This window comes from Microtus pennsylvanicus, chromosome 19, assembly GCF_037038515.1.
Source record: "Microtus pennsylvanicus isolate mMicPen1 chromosome 19, mMicPen1.hap1, whole genome shotgun sequence".
In the NCBI taxonomy this organism is placed as follows: Eukaryota; Metazoa; Chordata; class Mammalia; order Rodentia; family Cricetidae; genus Microtus; species Microtus pennsylvanicus.
Window position 1 is genome coordinate 11109128 of NC_134597.1, and position 18846 is coordinate 11127973.

Here is an 18846-nt window from a genome sequence, read left to right on the forward strand (position 1 = left end):
ACACAAGAAGTTGAAGTTTATTTTTTTTTCAAATAATTATGCTCAGTGAGTGATGTGGAAATTGCATTTGGAGCGACAAAAATAGTGGCGGTTTTAGCAAGAGCATTTCAGTAGCAAGGTAGGGTACAGCTGATCACCTTCTCCTGGGGGCAGGTGTCTGCGAGTTGGCAAGAGATGTTCCGGGAAAGTGCAAGGCAATGTTACTGCAGGCCATGCAGGTGACTGACATTAAGTCACGGGTACTTACCAAAGGTCAGCTTGCTTGCATGCTACACTCTAAAGGGGGAGTCCCAATCTATTTTTTAATCAAGTGCATCTTCTTCTGTGTTGCCTAAAAAAGAGAAACAAAGAGAGAAGCTTTTAGAAATACATTTGAAGGCAGGAGGAGTGGTTCAGTCATTAAGAATACTTCCTAACTGGGAGCGCTGGTGCACACCTTTAATCCTAACACTTAGGAAGCAGAGGCAGGTGGATCTCTGGGAGTTTGAGGCCAGCCTGCTCTACAAAGCGAGCTTTAGGACAGCGAGGGCTGTTACACTGAGAAATCTGTCAAAGAAGGAGAAGAAGAAGAAGAAGAAGAAGAAGAAGAAGAAGAAGAAGAAGAAGAAGAAGAAGAAGAAGAAGAAGAAGAAGAATGTTCTTTGCTCTTTGTTCAAATCCCTGTACCCATCCATGTTGGGTAGCTTCAACCATTTGTAACTCCAGCTCAAGGGTATCTGATACCTTCTTCTGGTTTCCAAGGACATTCTTGCATACCTGCAAAGACACTAGTACAAAGACACACATATGCACTTAAATAAAATTAAGAACTAAATCCTAAACACATAAATCTGAAGCTTGGCTCTTGAAGCCCAATTATCTATGAATATGAAAATCTATCAACTATTTATATAGCATTTATTGATCATCATTATCTATGTATCTAATGTCGTTCATCATCCATATGCCTGTCATCTGTCTGTCATCATCATTGTGCCATTTATCACCTACCTATCCACCATACCCGAATCTACCTATGTACCTGCTTATCACTGTCCTCCTATATGCTTCCTGTTCCCTATTCACAATAGTGAAACTCCAGTTTTCCTTGTGACTCTGGCATTTCCTGACGTAGCTACTTCCTGAACCAGTAATCCATATTGTACTTTCACCTCTGACTATTCCAGGGAGTAACACTATTGAAGAAATCTTAATGACCTTAAAATCACTCTCCCTATACTCACATGATCCTCAGTCTGAAGAGGATTTTAGAGTCTCTCTGCAGAGGGCGTTTGCCCCAAACTCATCTAACACATCGTTTTTCAGTACTTGTTCCTTGGAGTACAGTGTTCCTCTCAGTGAGCTAGGGAGACAAGCACACCTGTCTGCTCTCATTCTGCACAGGGGCTATCTCATTCTGTCTTTTCTTCAGTCTCTCCACTCCGTATCCCCTTCAGGTTCACCTAAACCTCATCCTCACCTTGTTATCTCTACTTCAAAGGAGGAGTTGACTGTCTCCCTGTGGCGGGGCACTTCCTGTCAGTGGAGGGTAATATTCTTTTTTAAAACATGCTGCAAGATCCCCGCGGCAGTAGGCAGCAGGAATGCTATAGGTCCCAAGTGGTGGTAGTGGGCCATGTGGCGGCAGACAGTGAGCCCTGGGAGCAGCCAGTCCTAGGCAGAAATGGCTGCTGGTCCCTGAGCAATGGCTGGTCCCAGGCAGGGAGACACATGGCAGGTGAGCAGGAGACAGAGACGTGGATAGACACGACTTGTAGAGTGAGGTTGAATGTTTATTCAGGGGGTTGTGGAGGGGAAAGAGTGAAGGGGGAACACAGAGAGCAGAGACAGAGAGAAAGAGAGAAAGAGAGAGAGAGAGAGAGAGAGAGAGAGAGAGAGAGAGAGAGAGAGAGGAGAGGCAGAGAAGGGGGAGCAGAGAAGTGGGGAGAGAGGCAGAAGCAAAGCTGCCTCTCCGAGAAGAAGATGGAAAAGAGAGCTAGCTCAGGCTGGAAGCTGAAGATCAGCCTGCCTCAGTGGATGGGGAGGAGAGTGGGTGTGGCTTGTCTCTTAAAGAGACAGAAAACCATAACAGAGGGTTTTCCACATATGTCTCTGCCTAGAAATGTGTGTGTTTGTGTGTGTGTGTTAGAAATGTGTGTGTGTGCATTCTAGCATGTGCGTTGTGTATTATGTGTATGTGCATGCATGTGAGCATGTGTGTGTTATGCATGTGCGCATGAATGTATGCATGTGTATATGTTGTGTGTGTGCACATGCATGTGAGCGTGAGTTGTGATCTTTTCTAAGTTGCTCATTCTTTTGCATTTCTCGTGCTGGTTCTCCACGGTAGACAGATTTCTTGCATTTGTGACCTCTTCTTTGTCCCTTTCAGTCACTCCCTACCTCTCAGCTATTCACCTGCATTCCTATCCTATCCCTGGAATTTCTCTGGTCTGAAGAGGTACCTGACACACCTCTTCAAACATTTTTTTTTTCTTCCTCATCCTTTCATGGTACCTCCCTTCCCCAGGTTTTCATTCTTTGTTAACTCCTATTGTGTGAGCTTCCCTGGGGAGACTTAAACAAATGTCTGTTCATTCCAGATAGGGTATCATGACAGATCAAAGAAATGATTCCATTCAAGTTACCTTGGTGAGCAGTGAGTTTCTTTGGGGTTGCTTACAGGACCTCCAGGGAGGATTATGGGCAACTTCTAGGTGGCTACACGTAGGAAGAGCCCCCTCCCAGATATTAACTGTTCACGGCCCACCAGAACTGCCTCATACTCCTCTTTCCTCAAGGTGATGTTAGTGGGCTTGTTCTCGTGAGTGTTTATATGTATAATCACAGCTGTTCTAGTTTCAAGACCTTAACAGCCATGCCATATGAAGTAGACAGCGTTCCACAGCCACTTCCCGTCTCTGGTAGCTCAGCGCTTCCTCTCAAACATTTTTTCTCTCTTCAATCTTCTCTCTTGTCGTCCTATACTTTTTTTTCCTGGGAATTTCAGAAAGTCTCACTATGAAGTGGCAGCCTCTCCTACTCCCTACAGCTCTTTACCCCACCTCCACCCCCAGGCTGCAGCCCCTCCCACTCCCTACAGCTCTTCACCCCCACCCCCAGGCTGCAGCCCATCCCACTCCCTACAGGTCTTTACCCCCACCCCCATGTTTCAGGTCAGGATCAGCTCCTCTTGAATATCCTCATTTGAGTATATTCAGATATAAGGTGTCTCATACAGATGCAATGCCATACTGCAAATCAGTTTTATACCAAATCTAGAGTTCCTCCTTGGTAAATGTCTCCAGAGGCCAGGAAGTGATATAGAACTGTTCTCTTTTCTTTGTTTCCTCAACCAGTGTTGTGTCAAGGTCTGTCATTCTAATGCCTCCTATCTCTTTAAAGTCACCTGTCTGACCCACCGATCCTGTGATTGTGACTGTGTGATTCGTTGGTTCTGATGTAGAAAACTGAAGGATTTCATCCTGATTAACCCCCCCTCAAACAAAACTGATCCCTGATACCATTTGCAGAACAGCATACTTTCTGTATTCCTTTGCTTAACTTTCCCTTTCTGAGTCAGTTAGCACGTCCCAGAGATTCAGGGCATAACTCACGAGACTCTGACTTTCTCCATCAACCCTGTGCTCAGGCCTCTCATCCTGTGCCGCTCTTGCAAATCTGAATTGACCGTAAATCTTCTATTCGTTCCTCCTTTAAGGATAATCAAGACAACTATTTTATACAATCTGGCATTTAAAGAAGATGGTATTTGCAAACTATGTCCAGCCGTTCTTCTAGGAAGGCCAGCATTATCCACAGCATGGCAGCCTGCTTTGCTGGAGCTCCCTAGTGCTCCGGCCTCATCTGAATTGTAGCGGCTGCCCTACTCTATCGACGCTATGTCCTCTTTAACATTGCATTCCTGAGATTTGTCTGTGGACCTAGAGCAGCGTCTGCCTCATAACCCAGTTCTTAGTAAGTTTTGTTGAATTTAACCATCAAGGCCTTGTTTCTGGTTTCCTCTGCTGAGAAGGAATGGTGGTGACAATATTTTGTCATTCAGTTTTTCTGTTTGTTTGTTTGTTTTCCTATTTTTTTTTTTTACTATCTTGCCAGTTTCAAGAGTCTTCTCTGGCTAATACTACCTGATGTGTATGTCTTCCGTGAACAAAAGAACATAGTTTATATGTTGGCCTTTGTCCAATCTTTTTGCGAAGCCTACGTTCCCTGCCTGAAGACTCTGGTACATCACGGTCCGTGCACATTGTGGTCATCCCGTCCTCGGGCTCATCTGAAATTTAGTCTGCTATTATTCAGCATTAGTTAGCTTTCCATCGTGCTTAAACTATTTTAAGAGCAGGGGCAGAGATTAGTGGGTAAAAGTGTTCTGGGGACAAGGATCAGTGCTTGCTGAACAAACACGAGACTTGCGTTTGAGTCACGAACACCCATGCAAGCCCTGAGTGGCGAATGCAGAAACCTGTTGCCCAGCAGTTCAAGGGGCGGGGTAAGAGGCTCCCTCTTGCTTCCTGACCAACCTGAGCAGCTCAGAAACTCAGAGCTCCAAGCTCAGTGAGAGCCTCTGGCTTGAAGGGAGGAAGTGGAGAGTGGTATCCCACTGATGCCCCACTCCGGCTTCTGTTTGCACTCATAGGCACCCACAGCGGCACGTTTGTGTGCATATACCCAGGTCACCCAACAGCTGCAAATCTGTGGACAGACACAGACACACACACAAAGACAAGGGATATTGGAGACTGGATAAAAATATAGCTCAAAGGTTACCAACTCGCTGCTCTTGCAGAGGAACTGCGTTTAGTTCTCAGCACCTACATCAGGTGTTTCCCATCCATCTGTAAGTCTAGCCCTAAGGGTCAGGCACTCTTATGGACTTCCTGAGTACCTGCACACTTGCGGCATATTCTCCCTTCTCCTCCTCTCTCTCTAAAAGTCAATGAAAAATAAATCCTTTTAAAAAAGAGAATTGACTATTACAATAAGCATAATAATGGCTCTAGAAGGCCTGGAGAAAGTACCTAAGCTAGACTGACAAACCTGTTCTTGTAGATGTCATGGTGCTGGGACCTTAGCTCCTCAGAAGAGCTTGGCAGTTGTTAGCTCTCCATTGTATGCCTGACCACCAATACAGAGTCCTCTGAGTTGCTCAAGGGTTCTTAATGTGTTAGTGAAGCAGCTGCACTGGAGAGCCCGCCTTAGCTTCCTAGCGTCATAGTCTTCTAAATAGCATGACATTTCCCTGCTGTGCCACTTGGGGAGGACAGGATGATCACTCACTGAGGGCCTTTTGTCTGTGTGCCCCCAAGTATGTTTCTTCCTGTTTGCTGAAAGTCTCGTCAAAACAAACACAAACAGACTTCAGCACCTGGAAACTCACAGCATTTCCTTTTGTTGTATGAAGGGGAGTCGCAAGAAATGATCTGTGACTGAGGGAAGGCTCAGTTGGTGGCTCGTAGGAATGGAGTGTGGAGGGGACTGAGAGGCAGCTCACTGATAGGGTTTGTATCTTGTCTTCCACAGTTTAGAACAATCGGCGCAGCTACAATAGGTCTTGTTTAAGAGGCCAGGTCCCAAGGCTTCTGCCACGATTAGGACACTTGCAAACATGCCTGTAAGTTATTTTGGCTTCAGAATTGTTGGGATACTGAATTCAGATAGAGATATGTACACCTTATAATCTTTGTGTCATGCCATCTTGTTCATCAGAGACTGGTGATTGTGCCTTTGAAAAAAACATCACATCACATTAAGAGATGAGACGGGGTGAGACAGGGTGATGTGGAAAGACTAACAACTGTGCTTGATTCACAAATTAGTTCCATAAATAATACGATTTACCTCCCGTGCACCGCTTCGAATCGGGCTTTGGTGTCTTATCCCATGACAGCTTCTCATTCTGCTCGTCTCTTCATCTTGCTAGTGTGTGCGTTAGACTGCTGTGACTCTTTGGTTGGGGTCCGTCCCTTCTGTCAAGTTCAGGGAACACATTCTGGGCCCTCCCTAGACCAGTCATCTCCTGCCTGTAGGACACAGTACTCCTGCTGGACAAGCTGTAGTGCCTCTGCTGCAGCAGTAGCCTTGTTGGGGTATTTATGTAATTTAGATGGCAAAGGTGCCCTTTGTATTCCTGTTGAGCCCTGAGCAGGCAAGTGCCTAGAGAAGTGTGCCTGATCCGTGCCCTGTGAAATCCTTAGTCTGAGTGACCCAAGCCTTCTCTTGTCCTGCTTGTGCCCTTCCATCTGCCGTGGGGACTTGGGACATAAGCAAGCTGGCCAAGTCATGGGTCTTCGTAATAGACGACTTCCACTGACTGGCTTGTGTGTTAATTTACTTTTGTTCCCCATAGCCCTCACTTCACAGTTATGGTGTAATGGGTACATTATCGTGTGTCTTCTGCCACTGAAAAAAAATCTCCTTTTTTTCAAAGTGTGCCTTGCACAATTCTTAAACCAAACATATAAGTATAACAACAGGCAAGCCAAAATTTTAGCTATGAAATAAATGCAGTTTGGAAAATCAAATTGGGGAAAATATTAAACTTAGCATCTGGAAAGAACGTTTCCATCATTTTTTTTTTCAAATACGTATTTTCATTAAAACTGGAGAACTTATTCTCATTTGGTTTGTCCTATCCACAGGAGGCTTGAGAAGATGGTTCAACACTGCTCTTTCAAGAAAAGCAATGATTCATTAATTTGTATTTATATTTGTTTGGTGTATTTGTTTGGTTCCTCTTTGTTATGACATGTAAAGCAGAAGACAACTTTTAAGAGCCAGTTCTCCTACCACAGGGTTCTGGGACTTGAACTTAGTGGCAAGTACCTTTCACGTCTGAACTTTTTAACCAGCCTTTCAAATGCTTATTTTTTTGCAATTAAATAAAATATTATAAATTTTCTTATCCAAAATTTACACTCAGTCTTTTTTAGATTTATTTATTTATTTATTTATTTTACGCTCAGTCTTATATTAGATATATTTCAACTGGCCAACTTAGGAATAGCACCGAGTGCATTCAAGCAAAGCATAATATTCCTCTTTCTCCCTGCTTTCCAGCTTCTGAGGGAAATAGATAATGATTGAAATATGGAAAACTAGACTATTATTTTTAAATCTTCTGCTTCAGCCAGACACAGATTACTAATTTTTTGGCTAGCTTTTTGCTTCCCTCATCTTCAGTGTCTGTCTCTTGGAATTACTTTTTGGTACTTTTTCTGCTTTTGTGTCTGAACTATGAGCAGACTTTTCCCCAAGCCTTCTTGGCTTTGAGGAGAATGGCCCCATGTTGGTATAGCAGTACTGAGGCTGGCTGGACGTAGGAGGAGGGTTGCAGTCTTCCTAGATTCAATACTCTGACGCCATCACCACCACTGCCATTGCCTCCACCACCGTTTCCACTGTTAGAATTCAGGCATCTGTGCTGGGCTGTCCTTGGGGTCCTCACAGGGCAACCTGGAGCACTTCCAATGCACATTGACTATGGTCCTTTTCAAAAGGTGGGCCTTGCCCAACTCCCATCTCTTTTTGTTTCCCTCTCTCTGTCTGTTCCTCTCTCTCTCTCTCTCTCTCTCTCTCTCTCTCTCTCTCTCTCTCTCTCTCTCCTTCTCTGACTTTGTCTCTGTCTCTCCCTATCTCTCTCTTCCTGCCTCTCTCTTCTCTTCTGATGCTCCTGTCCTCAGAGGCCGGTCTCCCCTTTCCCTCCCCCTTTTAACATTTCCTTTCCCCTAATAAAACCCCCTCCACGTGAACTCTGTGAACTCTGTTGCCTGGCGTCCCTGTCTGGCACGCCGTTTTTTAAATTACAATATCCACTGCCACCACCAGCAGCACCACAGCTGTCACTGCTGGCAACTGCCGACCTGTTAATTCAGTAAACATATGCTTTTAGCCACTCTCTGCTCAGGTACTGATTTAATTTTATGTGTAAAATGTGCTAGGCAAGTTCCTCTGATCCAGCAAGATGGCTCAGGAGGTAAATGTGGTTGCTCCAAGACCGGTGACCTGAGTTCAATCCCCAGGACCCACATAGTAAAAGGAGAGAATGATTACAGTAAGTTGTTCTCTGACCTCCATGCATACTGTGGCAAGCAAGAGCCTGTATTCCATACACATCACATATACACAATAGATAATTTAAAAATGTAATAATTTTTGGGTAGGGTTTTTTGAGACAGGGTTTCTCTGTGTAACAGCTCTAGCTGGCCTGGAACTCACTTTGTATCTCAGGCTAAGCCTCTGCCTCCCGAGTGCTGGGATTAAAGGCTGCACCACCATCGCCATAGCCTGGAGAAACTATAATAATTCTTAAAGACACGTAGCTAATACCCGAAGCTCCATCACTTCTCTTCAGCTTTCTGTGTTAAACTTCTATTGAACAGTAATTCCTCTGATCCTAATGCTATCTTCCTAGACTGTAAACCCTCTCTTTAGACAGACGTCTTGAACTATTGCTATAGTTGAGACCAAGTTCTGGATCAAATCCCAGAGAATTTGAAATGCCTGCTGCCTTAGCTGCATACAATGCTGCCCAGAGAATAAAGACCAGAGAGCAACTGTACAGGGCCAGGATATCTGCCTGTCACCTGCAGTAACCTCTGCATTAGACCCAGTGAGTCCCAGTATTTGGATATGGGGTAGGGAAGTTTTTGAGGAGTCCCTTGGTGGGGTGCAAGAGGACACACTGGGGCTCTAATATTCTTCTGAATTTGTTTAGGAGAAGGATGATAATAAAGACCATTGTTCATTTCCCCAGAGTCTCTCTGCATGGAAAATATAACTCTCCTCTGACTTTCTTTTTAGAAACCTCCTGACCTAGCTCACTTTCCTCTCCATTAGGAAAATGTTGCCTCTGTTTTTTAGCCATGGCCCAGAGCCCTAGGGACTGCCATGTGCCAGAGGGCTCAGTGTAGGCGGTGCAGTCCAGGCCTGCTCGCCCAGGCAGGTGGTCACTCTCGGGCTGGCGGCCAAGTATCCTGCACAGCCCTGGTCTTGAGTCAGGCCTTTGCTTACAGCCCGAGCTCCTGTGCAGAGTTTGTAAATATGCCCCACCCACATACCCTCCACACACTTGAAAACCAGAACTCCCTGGAGATGTTTGTGTCTGGGCTCTACCAGCTGTATTTTTGCCAAGGCTAGACACTCAACCATTGTGGCTATCACTTGGGATCACTCAAACCTCCTTCCAGCCTGCTTTCTCTATTAAGAAACAACAAATACAGGGGTGTAATATCTGGGAACTGTGATGTAATATCTGGGAACGGTGATGCAATATCTGGGACCAGGAATGCCTTCCATCAGTCAGAGGCCAGGCCCTATGTGGGTTGCACCACCACTCAGCAGGTGGATGGGGAACTCTGGATGGTAAAACTAGAGTCAGGCCTGATCTCAAAGCAGTTTTCTCCATCACTAACCGCGTGATGTCACTTCAGGTGACATTTCCTCCTTGGCTTGCAAACTGCTGAAGCACCTCGTTTCTCAGCATCTCTCTTACATACATGTCAGTTACCCAGAAAGGAAAGTATTTTCAAGCCCTTAAAGTCAGAGGAAACTTTATTAATCAAGATAAGGCGCATATACAAACCTTCCTTCACTCAAAAATGGGTTGTGGGTGATTCTGAGAATTCTCTGCTTTCTGCCAGTTCCTGTATTCCACTTCTGCATCTGGGTGTCTTTGTTCCAAGAAATTAAGAGTACCTACCATACATCTTCTGAGGACAAAATGAAAAAAAAGAAGAAAAAAAAAGACTTGTCTAAAGTAGACCTTAGTTTATCAACCAAATCATTTTTTGATGGCTCTTGATCAACTGTTTGCTCTTACAAACTGCCTCTTTAATACCAATTTTCCTAGTGTATTTGGTCACATACTGCTCAGATAAATCAATCTGAGATACTTTCGTTATAAAGTGGCTGCTCTCCCAAACAGAACATTCAGTTTCATTTTCAACAGAACCGAACTCCTGAGATCAGTCACAGACAATTCCCTCCAGTAGCTAAGGGACTGTTTATGGTCTTGGTTGTTACCTTAGGGGTGATTTGGGGCTGTAAGCCCTGAAGATGTGTAAGGTAAGCACAGGTTGGCCAGTAGCGACCTTGGCTTGGGAATGTGACAGCAGTAATTCATAACAGTATGTTTTTGTTTTATTTGCTGATGCTTTTTAACTCAGAAGTCCTGCTAAAGATATCCTTTTGTGCTTTCTTAGTGTCTTGGCTGCTGCTGTGTTCCTTTGTTTTTGCTAAATTTACAGTAACTGCCAGTCTTCTACTGAGCTCTCTCAGTACACTGAATTGCGCAATTCTTGCTTGGCCCAGTTTAGGATAGGCAAACTTCCCAGAACCCAGTTGGCTTCTTAAAGGTTAAACAGTTTGGCAAAACCTGCAAATCATGACTGAATAAAACCATAAAAACTGAAAACCTCAAGGATTCGGGGAAAAGGAATTTTTTTTTCACAGTGAACCACATGTAGACAGAGACCTCATCTTTTTTAAACTTTATTTCTCTACTCATCTTCCCGAATTCTATTTATTTATTTTATTCTTCCAGATAGATCCACTCTATGTAACCCAGGCTGGCCTCAAATTCATGAGGCTACTACCTTGGCATTATAATGTACGTTGCCTCGTCTGACATTTTCCTCTTCTTTTCTTGTTGATTTTGTTTGTTGTTTGGAGGTATTTTTCTCTTAAAGCCAAGGTTGCTCTGGAACCCCTGATCTTTCTGCCTCCACCTCCCTAGTATGGTGCTTTCTGGCATGCTCTACCACACTGGAATGCTAATTCTTACAATCGATTTTTGCTTCATAAATCCTCACCATGTTAATATCTTGTGTGGCCTGACTCCTATAGACAGTCATAAAAACTGCTAACAAAAGTTTGTTTCAATGTCTGTGTGATTTTTCATTATACTGTGTATAATTCCAGAAAATCAAAACTCTCTCAGCGAGTAATAAATATGACTGTGTAGTTGATGTGATAAAGTTTAGGGATCCATTTTCTACTTCTCCACGGAAAGCAGAAGATGAAGGCACTTGTGTAGATGTCTTATCTGATATCTCTGTAATCATTACAAGTTTTGGTTTGTGGCTTCTCTAGGTGCTCCTTAGTGCCTGGCTTTCTTTGTTTGTGGTGTAGAGGTATCCAAAGGGCTTGCAGTATTTTGTTTTAGTTTGTTTTCTTAGTCCTGATGGCTCTTGAGTAAACTATGTAGGGTCCAAGTCTTTCAGGTGATGATGTGTTTCTGTGAACTGAAATTTTCCTGAAAATAACTTCATCTTCTGAGGTGTCTGTCTTGTCTTCCCCTGCAGTTCTTTCAAAATGTCTCTGCTCTTGTTCATATAGGTGACATGAATTTCTATAGTTTTGGATTTGCAGATTCATTTCTTTAAGCGACGCATCATCTCTAAGACACCCACTCTCTTCCATCTGTTTCAGCAATGTGGCTGGCAGTTTATCGGCCGGCCAACTCAGTGTGGCTTAAAGGTTCATCTTGACTGTCAACTCTTTTTTTTCCCAATGTAATATTTTTGATTATTTGGAAATTTCACATTATACACCCCGGTCATATTTACTTCACAGTCCTCCCAGGTCTGCCCTGACCCTTGTGACCACTCCCCCCCCCCCCTTAAAAGAAGAAAGAGGAGGAGGAGGAAAAGGAAGATGAGAAGAAGAAAGAAGAAGAAGGAAAAGGAGAAGAGGGAGAGGGAGGAGGAGGAGGAGGAGGAAGAGGAAGAAGAAGAAGAGGAAGAGGAGGAGGAGGAGGAGGAGGAGGAGTCCAATTTGTCTTGGTGTTGTCTATATTCTCACTGGGCTTTAGTAAAGCAGAAACACTGAAACTGATCATTTTCATTCCTCTGCCAAGTCTTGGTAATGATTCCTATTTGCCTGTCCGTTCTTTATTTTCTCCTTTTGTCTGATTACTTTACCTCCTTCACCATGTCATTTTGTATGGCTAACTACTCTGAGATTTGATTGGCATTTGTTCCCATCACCCAAAACTCTCAAAGTCTAAGGATTAGGTCAGCTGTCCATTTTGTTGCATTATTTTAGCCAAAGCTTGTCAAACACTGAGAAGTCAATCTCATTTCACAATGGACTTGTCGTTTGAACATATAAAACATATACATGGCCAATAAGAAATAAATGCCAAAGTGAGGAACAGCATGAACCCATTGAAAATGTGTTTCCATGAAGAAGCAGCTTGAATAGCCAACAAAAATGAAAATGGGGGAACTATGTCAAATTCAACTACTTGTCAAATGGTAAAGTGAGACAGTTTCAACAGTTAATGGAAATGTGGATGATCCCTTGCTTTTTTAGTGGGAATAAACAATGGAGCAATTGCTTAGGGAAAAATTATTTTTAATACACTTCCCCAAACTGTTTAATATATGCAATTCCACAACCCCAATATCCTACAGCTACTTCTTTAGTATGTCTCTTTTGAGGAACTTGCATGCAGTTTTCTCCAAAAGCAGAGCTACAGGAGCAAACAAAATATTTACAGACTTGCATCAGTAAATCCGTTGGGTGTTAACTGAATAGGTTGACACACAGGAGGAAAATGTGCCGTGTGAGTCAAGGCGGATGCATCTCAAGTGCTCTGAGAAAAACATGCTGCTCCTTGGCGTCTATGCAGGATGATGTCGATTCTGACAGAATATGCACAGGTCGATAGAATAGCCATTGTTTTTTTCTTTCCAGAGGTCAGTGTTTCTCTTTTGTTTCATTTTGCTTTCTGATTGAGAATGGGCTTTATTCTATAGCCCATGCTGGCCCAGAACCCATTGCCACCAGCCTACAGCAGTCTCCTAACTACTAGGGTTACAGGCATAGTCCCATCGTGTTTGGCATAATGTTCAATGGAACAAACACACTTTTCCTCTTTATATTTGATAGATTTAGCACACAGAAATAGTGTTATGTATTATCTCTTCTATGACTCATAAATAAGGAATCTGTATGTCCACACAGTGTTCTAGTATTTAGGGCTACTCAGTAAAATGTATACTGTTTATAAATTTTCTTTCTCATTCTTGAAACTTAAGCATTCTGTAGAACAAAAAATTAAATTCTCAATGAAATGTTGTTGAAATTGGCCAGTGTAGGTAATTGTTTGGGTCACTGAGTAGGGCTGAAATACTGCCAATTAAACACTATGTCAGTTCTTGAAATAGTTTTCATGGTGCAGCAAGAACTTTCTTTTAACTCATGATCCTTCCCTGACAGATGTGGGATTCTAGGCAGTCACCTGAACTCTCAGCACTATTTTCTTAATGATAAAGTAGTTCTCTATAACGTCTCTGATATTACACATAATGATAATATCATCCTGGAAAAGCTGAAATGAACAAAGAGCTAACAATTGGAAACTGGGATGGAGATGTCCAGTAGGACCCAAAGATGCTCTACAGGGCAGGAGCTACATGGACTTCAGACTCAAAACTTTCACACTGAGGGTTTTTCTTTAAATGTTTTGTTACAACAAAAAGGTTTTTTTGTTGTTGTTGAAATATTTGGATGCTACAAAAAAAATCATGTTAGGGGAATATGGGGGAGATCTAAATTCTCACAATTCTAGTCTATTTTCAGTTTCTCTCTGAGCTTTGGGTATGGGAGTGGGTTTGGCATTTCAAAGCTTGGAAAGAGGAAGGGGTGTGCAGTGTTTCCAGTACCACATCCAGCTCCAGAGTTCACCTTCTGAGTGTCCTGACCCCTCCTAGTGGTGCATGGAAAAGAACTTTGTGTTTCAACCCTTTCTTCAGGTGCCGTCCAAAGTCTCCACTGCAGAGACACTGACATGTTGCAGGGTCTAGGGAGGTACTGATGGGATGTTAGTGATAGATCCGTGGAAGTGAAGTGTTCCCGTTGGCTTCTCCTTAGCAGAAACACTTGTAGCACTAGCGATGGAATAGTTCTGTCAGGCCACAGCTACTTGCAGAATAACGCCTTACAGAGTAAGGAGTGGTTTTCCCTATGACAGCACAAAGTCAACCGCTCAGCAACCTTTCTGTGTCTAGGGGGGGAGTCCCTGTATCCTTTCGTTCTCATACAATTTGCTGAATCTCTGTTGAGGGTTTCTGGTATAGCTCAGTGGTAGAGCCCTTGCACAGCAATCATGAAGTTGTGGGTTTAATCCCCAGTATGGTACAACTTAACTTGTAAAAAATACATATACAAACTAATCAACAAAAAAATACCTAAACTAACCCAAAATGTATACTGTAAAAAAGTATAAGTATCCTTGATTTGAGACAGAAAATTCAAATATTAGTCATACGATTCTATTCCATGTGTTAAAGAATTGAAAACTAAGCATTTCCACCAGTTAATCTTCCCATTTGCCCCAAATTTTTAAAGAGAACATTTTGCAGTATGTATAATATATATATGGCTGGATTTCTTTTGTTTGTTCATTTTGTTTTGTTTTTCCTGCCAGTTTCTGAAATACAATGTTATGTGGGAAATGGTAGAGATTGAATTACTTTACCACCAGAGGAAGTGGTAAAGTCTGTTTGTCATGTTTGCTGTTTTCTCTCCCTCTTGTGAGAAGTACTTAAAACTGGTAATTTTACTTGGACCCAACGAGAGAGTTTCATTGTTTTTTTTCAAATGTTTTTGTAACAAAAACAAAGAAAAATGAAATGAGTTGATTGGGGAAAAAAGCTTGTGAATCATGGTTTAATGACCCTCGCTTGAAGTATTAAATTAATGATTAATATTTATAATATTTCCTATTTTTTCTTTCTAATTTTGAAGCCTATGTGTAGTACAAAAGAATAAACTTTCTACTTAAGAAATTTATTTCAGCTGAGTGTTACTGAGAGCAGTAGGTTTTAGGAACAATTGATAAGATACATAGAAAAGTGATACCTGGGACCAAGATCCATGTCACAGCGGGTCAGAGTGCTAATCCAACACACATGCATACAACCGTAGATTGTTTTCCTAGCCCAGTGTCTACATCTAGAGGTCACTCATCTGGAATTTAGTTTGAGTCCTTGTACGTCTAGCTCACAATGCGTAACAGAAATGTAGGGCTGCAGATTGTTTGAGCCGTGACTTGGACCAGTTTTTCCCAGGCTCTGGCTGACATATGTATTTTGTGTCTCTTCTTTCTCCTCTGTATGCTCTCCTCTGGCCTGTGACTGAAGACTGTTGTGTCCACTGTATCCTGGCCTGCTTGTTCTGTGAATTCCTGACCCTCTGCAATATTGTCCTGGGACAAGCTTCCTGTGGCGTCTGCACCTCCGAAGCCTGCTGCTGTTGCTGTGGCGACGAGATGGGCGATGACTGCAACTGCCCTTGCGACATGGACTGTGGCATCATGGATGCCTGTTGTGAATCCTCAGACTGTCTAGAAATCTGTATGGAATGCTGCGGCATCTGTTTTCCTTCATAAAGATGTATCTTTCGTTTGTGTTAAAACTGGAGACCATTTTCCAATATTCCTTGTAGGAGAGATAAAAGGCACATGGTAAGAGTCTCATAAAGCAATCAGTGTTTGCACTGCTAACTCGTGATGATTAAGTAATCGCTGAAATTCTTTCTTGTTCACTAGATCTATGTGGTTTAATATGTGAAGTCTTGACTAACTGGTTTTGAAGCTTCTTCATAGATGATAATAATTGGAAGACATCTCGACACACCCACCCAGCAATGTTGTATGTCTTCTTTCTGCTGACATATCTGTTTCTCCTGATCATTCTCACAACCCTTTGCTCAATAGGTATTTAAACCAGATCACTTATCTTTGATGTTTATCTATTAGAGGTTAAAAGTGAACATTCATTTTTCTAAAGAAGCACACATATTGGGCAGAGTCGTAAACAGATGTGGGACTCTCCATGCTTGCCTCCTCTGTGTGGTTTCCACCACCAGTATTCTACCCAGAAGGCACTGAGGAGATCATTCTGCTCTCATCAGAGCAGCATGCAGGGTAGTGGAGGAGGGCAGGAGACGAGCAGTAAACAATGAACCAGGTCCCAAGCATGCTCACTTCTGGACAGGAAAGGAAAGAAGTCATAGGAACAAACAGAAGCCAAGTACAGGTTATAGAGGTAGACTTTGAAGGAGGATGTGGCATTGCAGATGCCTTAGGATGAGCTACTTAAATTTAGGGAAAGTTGAAGGTGGGTGACCTGAACTGTCTGTGGTTCTGAACAAGTGAAAAGAATGTGCCTTCATTGCACATTTCAGCAACACAGCTTTCTGAAAGCTATAAAATCGGAACTAATGCAAATATGCACTTTGCTACACATAATTTAAGTGTTATAAATTTTAATGAAAACATAATACCTTGTTAACATAACTATATTTTACCAAAAATGTAGAACACTTTTTAACAACTATCATTTAAATGAAGTTTTTTTTTTCTTCTTTCTCTTTCTATTTTTTTAAGATTAAAAAAAAATCCCAGTTTTTTGATTTGGGGTTTTTCCAAAGCTTACTTATATTTGAAAGATTTGGTTTTTTATGGAGGGGCTGCTGGGGAATCTATTTATTTTGGTTGGCTCATAGCCATAGTCTTGTGTTTCACAAGCATGTGTATCTTGGATCCACTACAGGAGGAGGTCAGATGTCCAACACCATCACTAGAGATCATTGTTCCAATTGTGTGTTAAATTATGCCAATGTGTCAGGTTACAAAGATACTAAAAGTATAAAGAAATATGTCTGGGATGAGACTAACTATAGAATGAGGGAGTCTGCTCTCATGAAGGAGAGTGTTTGGTTTTACACACATCCTCCCACAGAGATTTTTTTTTCTCTTCAGATTTAAAATTTGAATTCATTGACTAATTCATTGTGTGCTTTTGAAAGTGTGTTTGGTTTAGTTAAAACCAATGCAATTTTAGGAAGCCTTTAGCCAACCTAGATTTTCAGGACATCTGAGGTTCTTGTTGTTGTTGTTATTCTTGGCTTTTTTTTTTTTCACATGAAGAATGAGAACATCTCCAATGTTTTTCCTTTGAGAGTAAGCCTATCTTAAAATTAAATTATTATTTTAAATACTCTTTGAAAAAAGAAAAGCAAGTGAATCTCCTGTCTAGTGCAATTTACTCACTTTAAGATGTTGGTTTAAATACAATGCTAATGTACAACTGCCTTCTTCATTTGTTATGCCAATTATAATGGGAACCTTAATATTTCCACGTACCCAGCATTGGCTTGTGCTTGTGTCCTAGGATGAAGACGAGCATCTGTTGATAGATAAGCCTCCTAATGATTGTTAGAATATCTGACTCATTATCCTGTAAGACTGTTTAACCAGTAGGTTTGTCTGATGCTCAATATATCCTGCTATGATTTGCAATGAAAATATTAGTGCATTTGAAATATTTTTTCCATAGTAGAAAGCACTTGTGAATACCAGAATTTAATTTCCATACTTGTACATGTAGGGCTTTTCTCCAGCTCTCTACTCCAGGCAAGCCATTCCTTAAGGCATCTTGTATAATTCACAAGAAAAATAGGCAAATGTGAAAACTGTTTCAATATATTTTAGAATTTTGGTATGTAGAGTTTTGTTGAATCCTATGGCCATCAAGACTAATTGCAATAGTTGACAGTTAGACATTCAGTGTTCTCTTAAACATGACGTATTTTCAAACTGGAGCTGTATTATCCTGGACATTTTCAAATTAAAAAAAAATGAACTCTTTATTGTGCTTTAAGATTCTTTGTATATCTGATTAATATGTTAGTTGCTTTATATTTAAATGATTTTAGTGATAATACAAACTCTGAATAATTTATTTATCCTTTTATATCTCATCTTGAAAATTTTCCTAGTCTCCATGTCTCGTTATTTCTATGTAGATCACAAGGTTCGTGCCCACTTACAAAGTGAGAAACATATGGGATATTTTATCCGTAAGTCATTGCTGCCCTATGTTATCAAAATACAGTGTTCTTTTGAGATAAATGTAAAATAAGCTTATTTTTTCTTGCTCTTCCTTCCTTCATTCCCTCCATTCTTTCTCCCCCTTCCTTATATTTTTCCTTTTTTCTTTCCTCCTATCTCCTTTCTCCATCCTTCTGTCTCTGTTTTCTTTCTTTTTTGAGATAAGATTTCATACAGTAACCAAGGCTGACTTGTCCTTCACCATATAACCCTCAGTGACTTCAGCTTCACACCAGTCCCCCTCCTCAACCTCACAAGCACTGGACGTCATTATGACATCCAGTAGTATTCACTATTTGATATCATTTATTTAACTAAGGAATTTGTTTCAATTTTAAGGAACTATTTGACTTGGCTATATTCTGTTAGGTCATTGGCTGAAAGCAACTTCTTTATTTATTAACCAATAAAAGCAACACATATGAAGAAGGACTTCCCATACCATTTTCCCTTTAATGTTTAATTAAAAGGAAGGTATAAACTTTAACATAATAAAATTACATATAACAAAACAGGTTACAAGCAGGAATTACAGTGAAAATATTTATATCTAATTTTTCTTTTATCATAACTAAGAAAAATGATAACTCTATTTTTAATTCCATCTCCAGACGTATATAATATTACCTAAGAAAAGCATCGTAAGCAACTTCCAAAACTCTAGAATTGACAGAGACATTTCACTGCCTGGACAGTCATCCAAAGTTCTTTTGTAATATTGTGGGCACCCATCTTCAGCCTACTGGCCCATAGTATACTGCAGACTTTCCCACGAAGCAGGAAATTTCAAAGACAGTATTGCTTATATTGGCAGTTTGTCAGTCACTTTTTTTGTGTGTCCTGCAAAATTACTGGCAGACTCTTTTATGAAGCAGGAACCTGAAAGGAACCTCTCACCTGTAGGCAAGTTTAGCAGTCATTTCTCTGTGGTTCCTGCATGTCCCGTT

At 41.5% G+C, this 18846-nt stretch overlaps 1 protein-coding gene across 3 annotated transcripts in view; it reads left to right on the forward strand.

The window, feature by feature from the left end:
* Window positions 1-17656, forward strand: part of Mdfic (MyoD family inhibitor domain containing) — an 84120-nt gene extending 66464 nt beyond the window's left edge. For all 3 annotated transcript variants that reach the window (XM_075953603.1, XM_075953601.1, XM_075953602.1), the window contains one exon: window positions 15147-17656. In XM_075953603.1, the coding sequence (XP_075809718.1) occupies window positions 15147-15394 (248 nt within the window). In that variant the 3' untranslated portion in view covers window positions 15395-17656. The remainder of the gene's footprint in view (window positions 1-15146) is intronic.
* Window positions 17657-18846: the final 1190 nt, after the last annotated feature.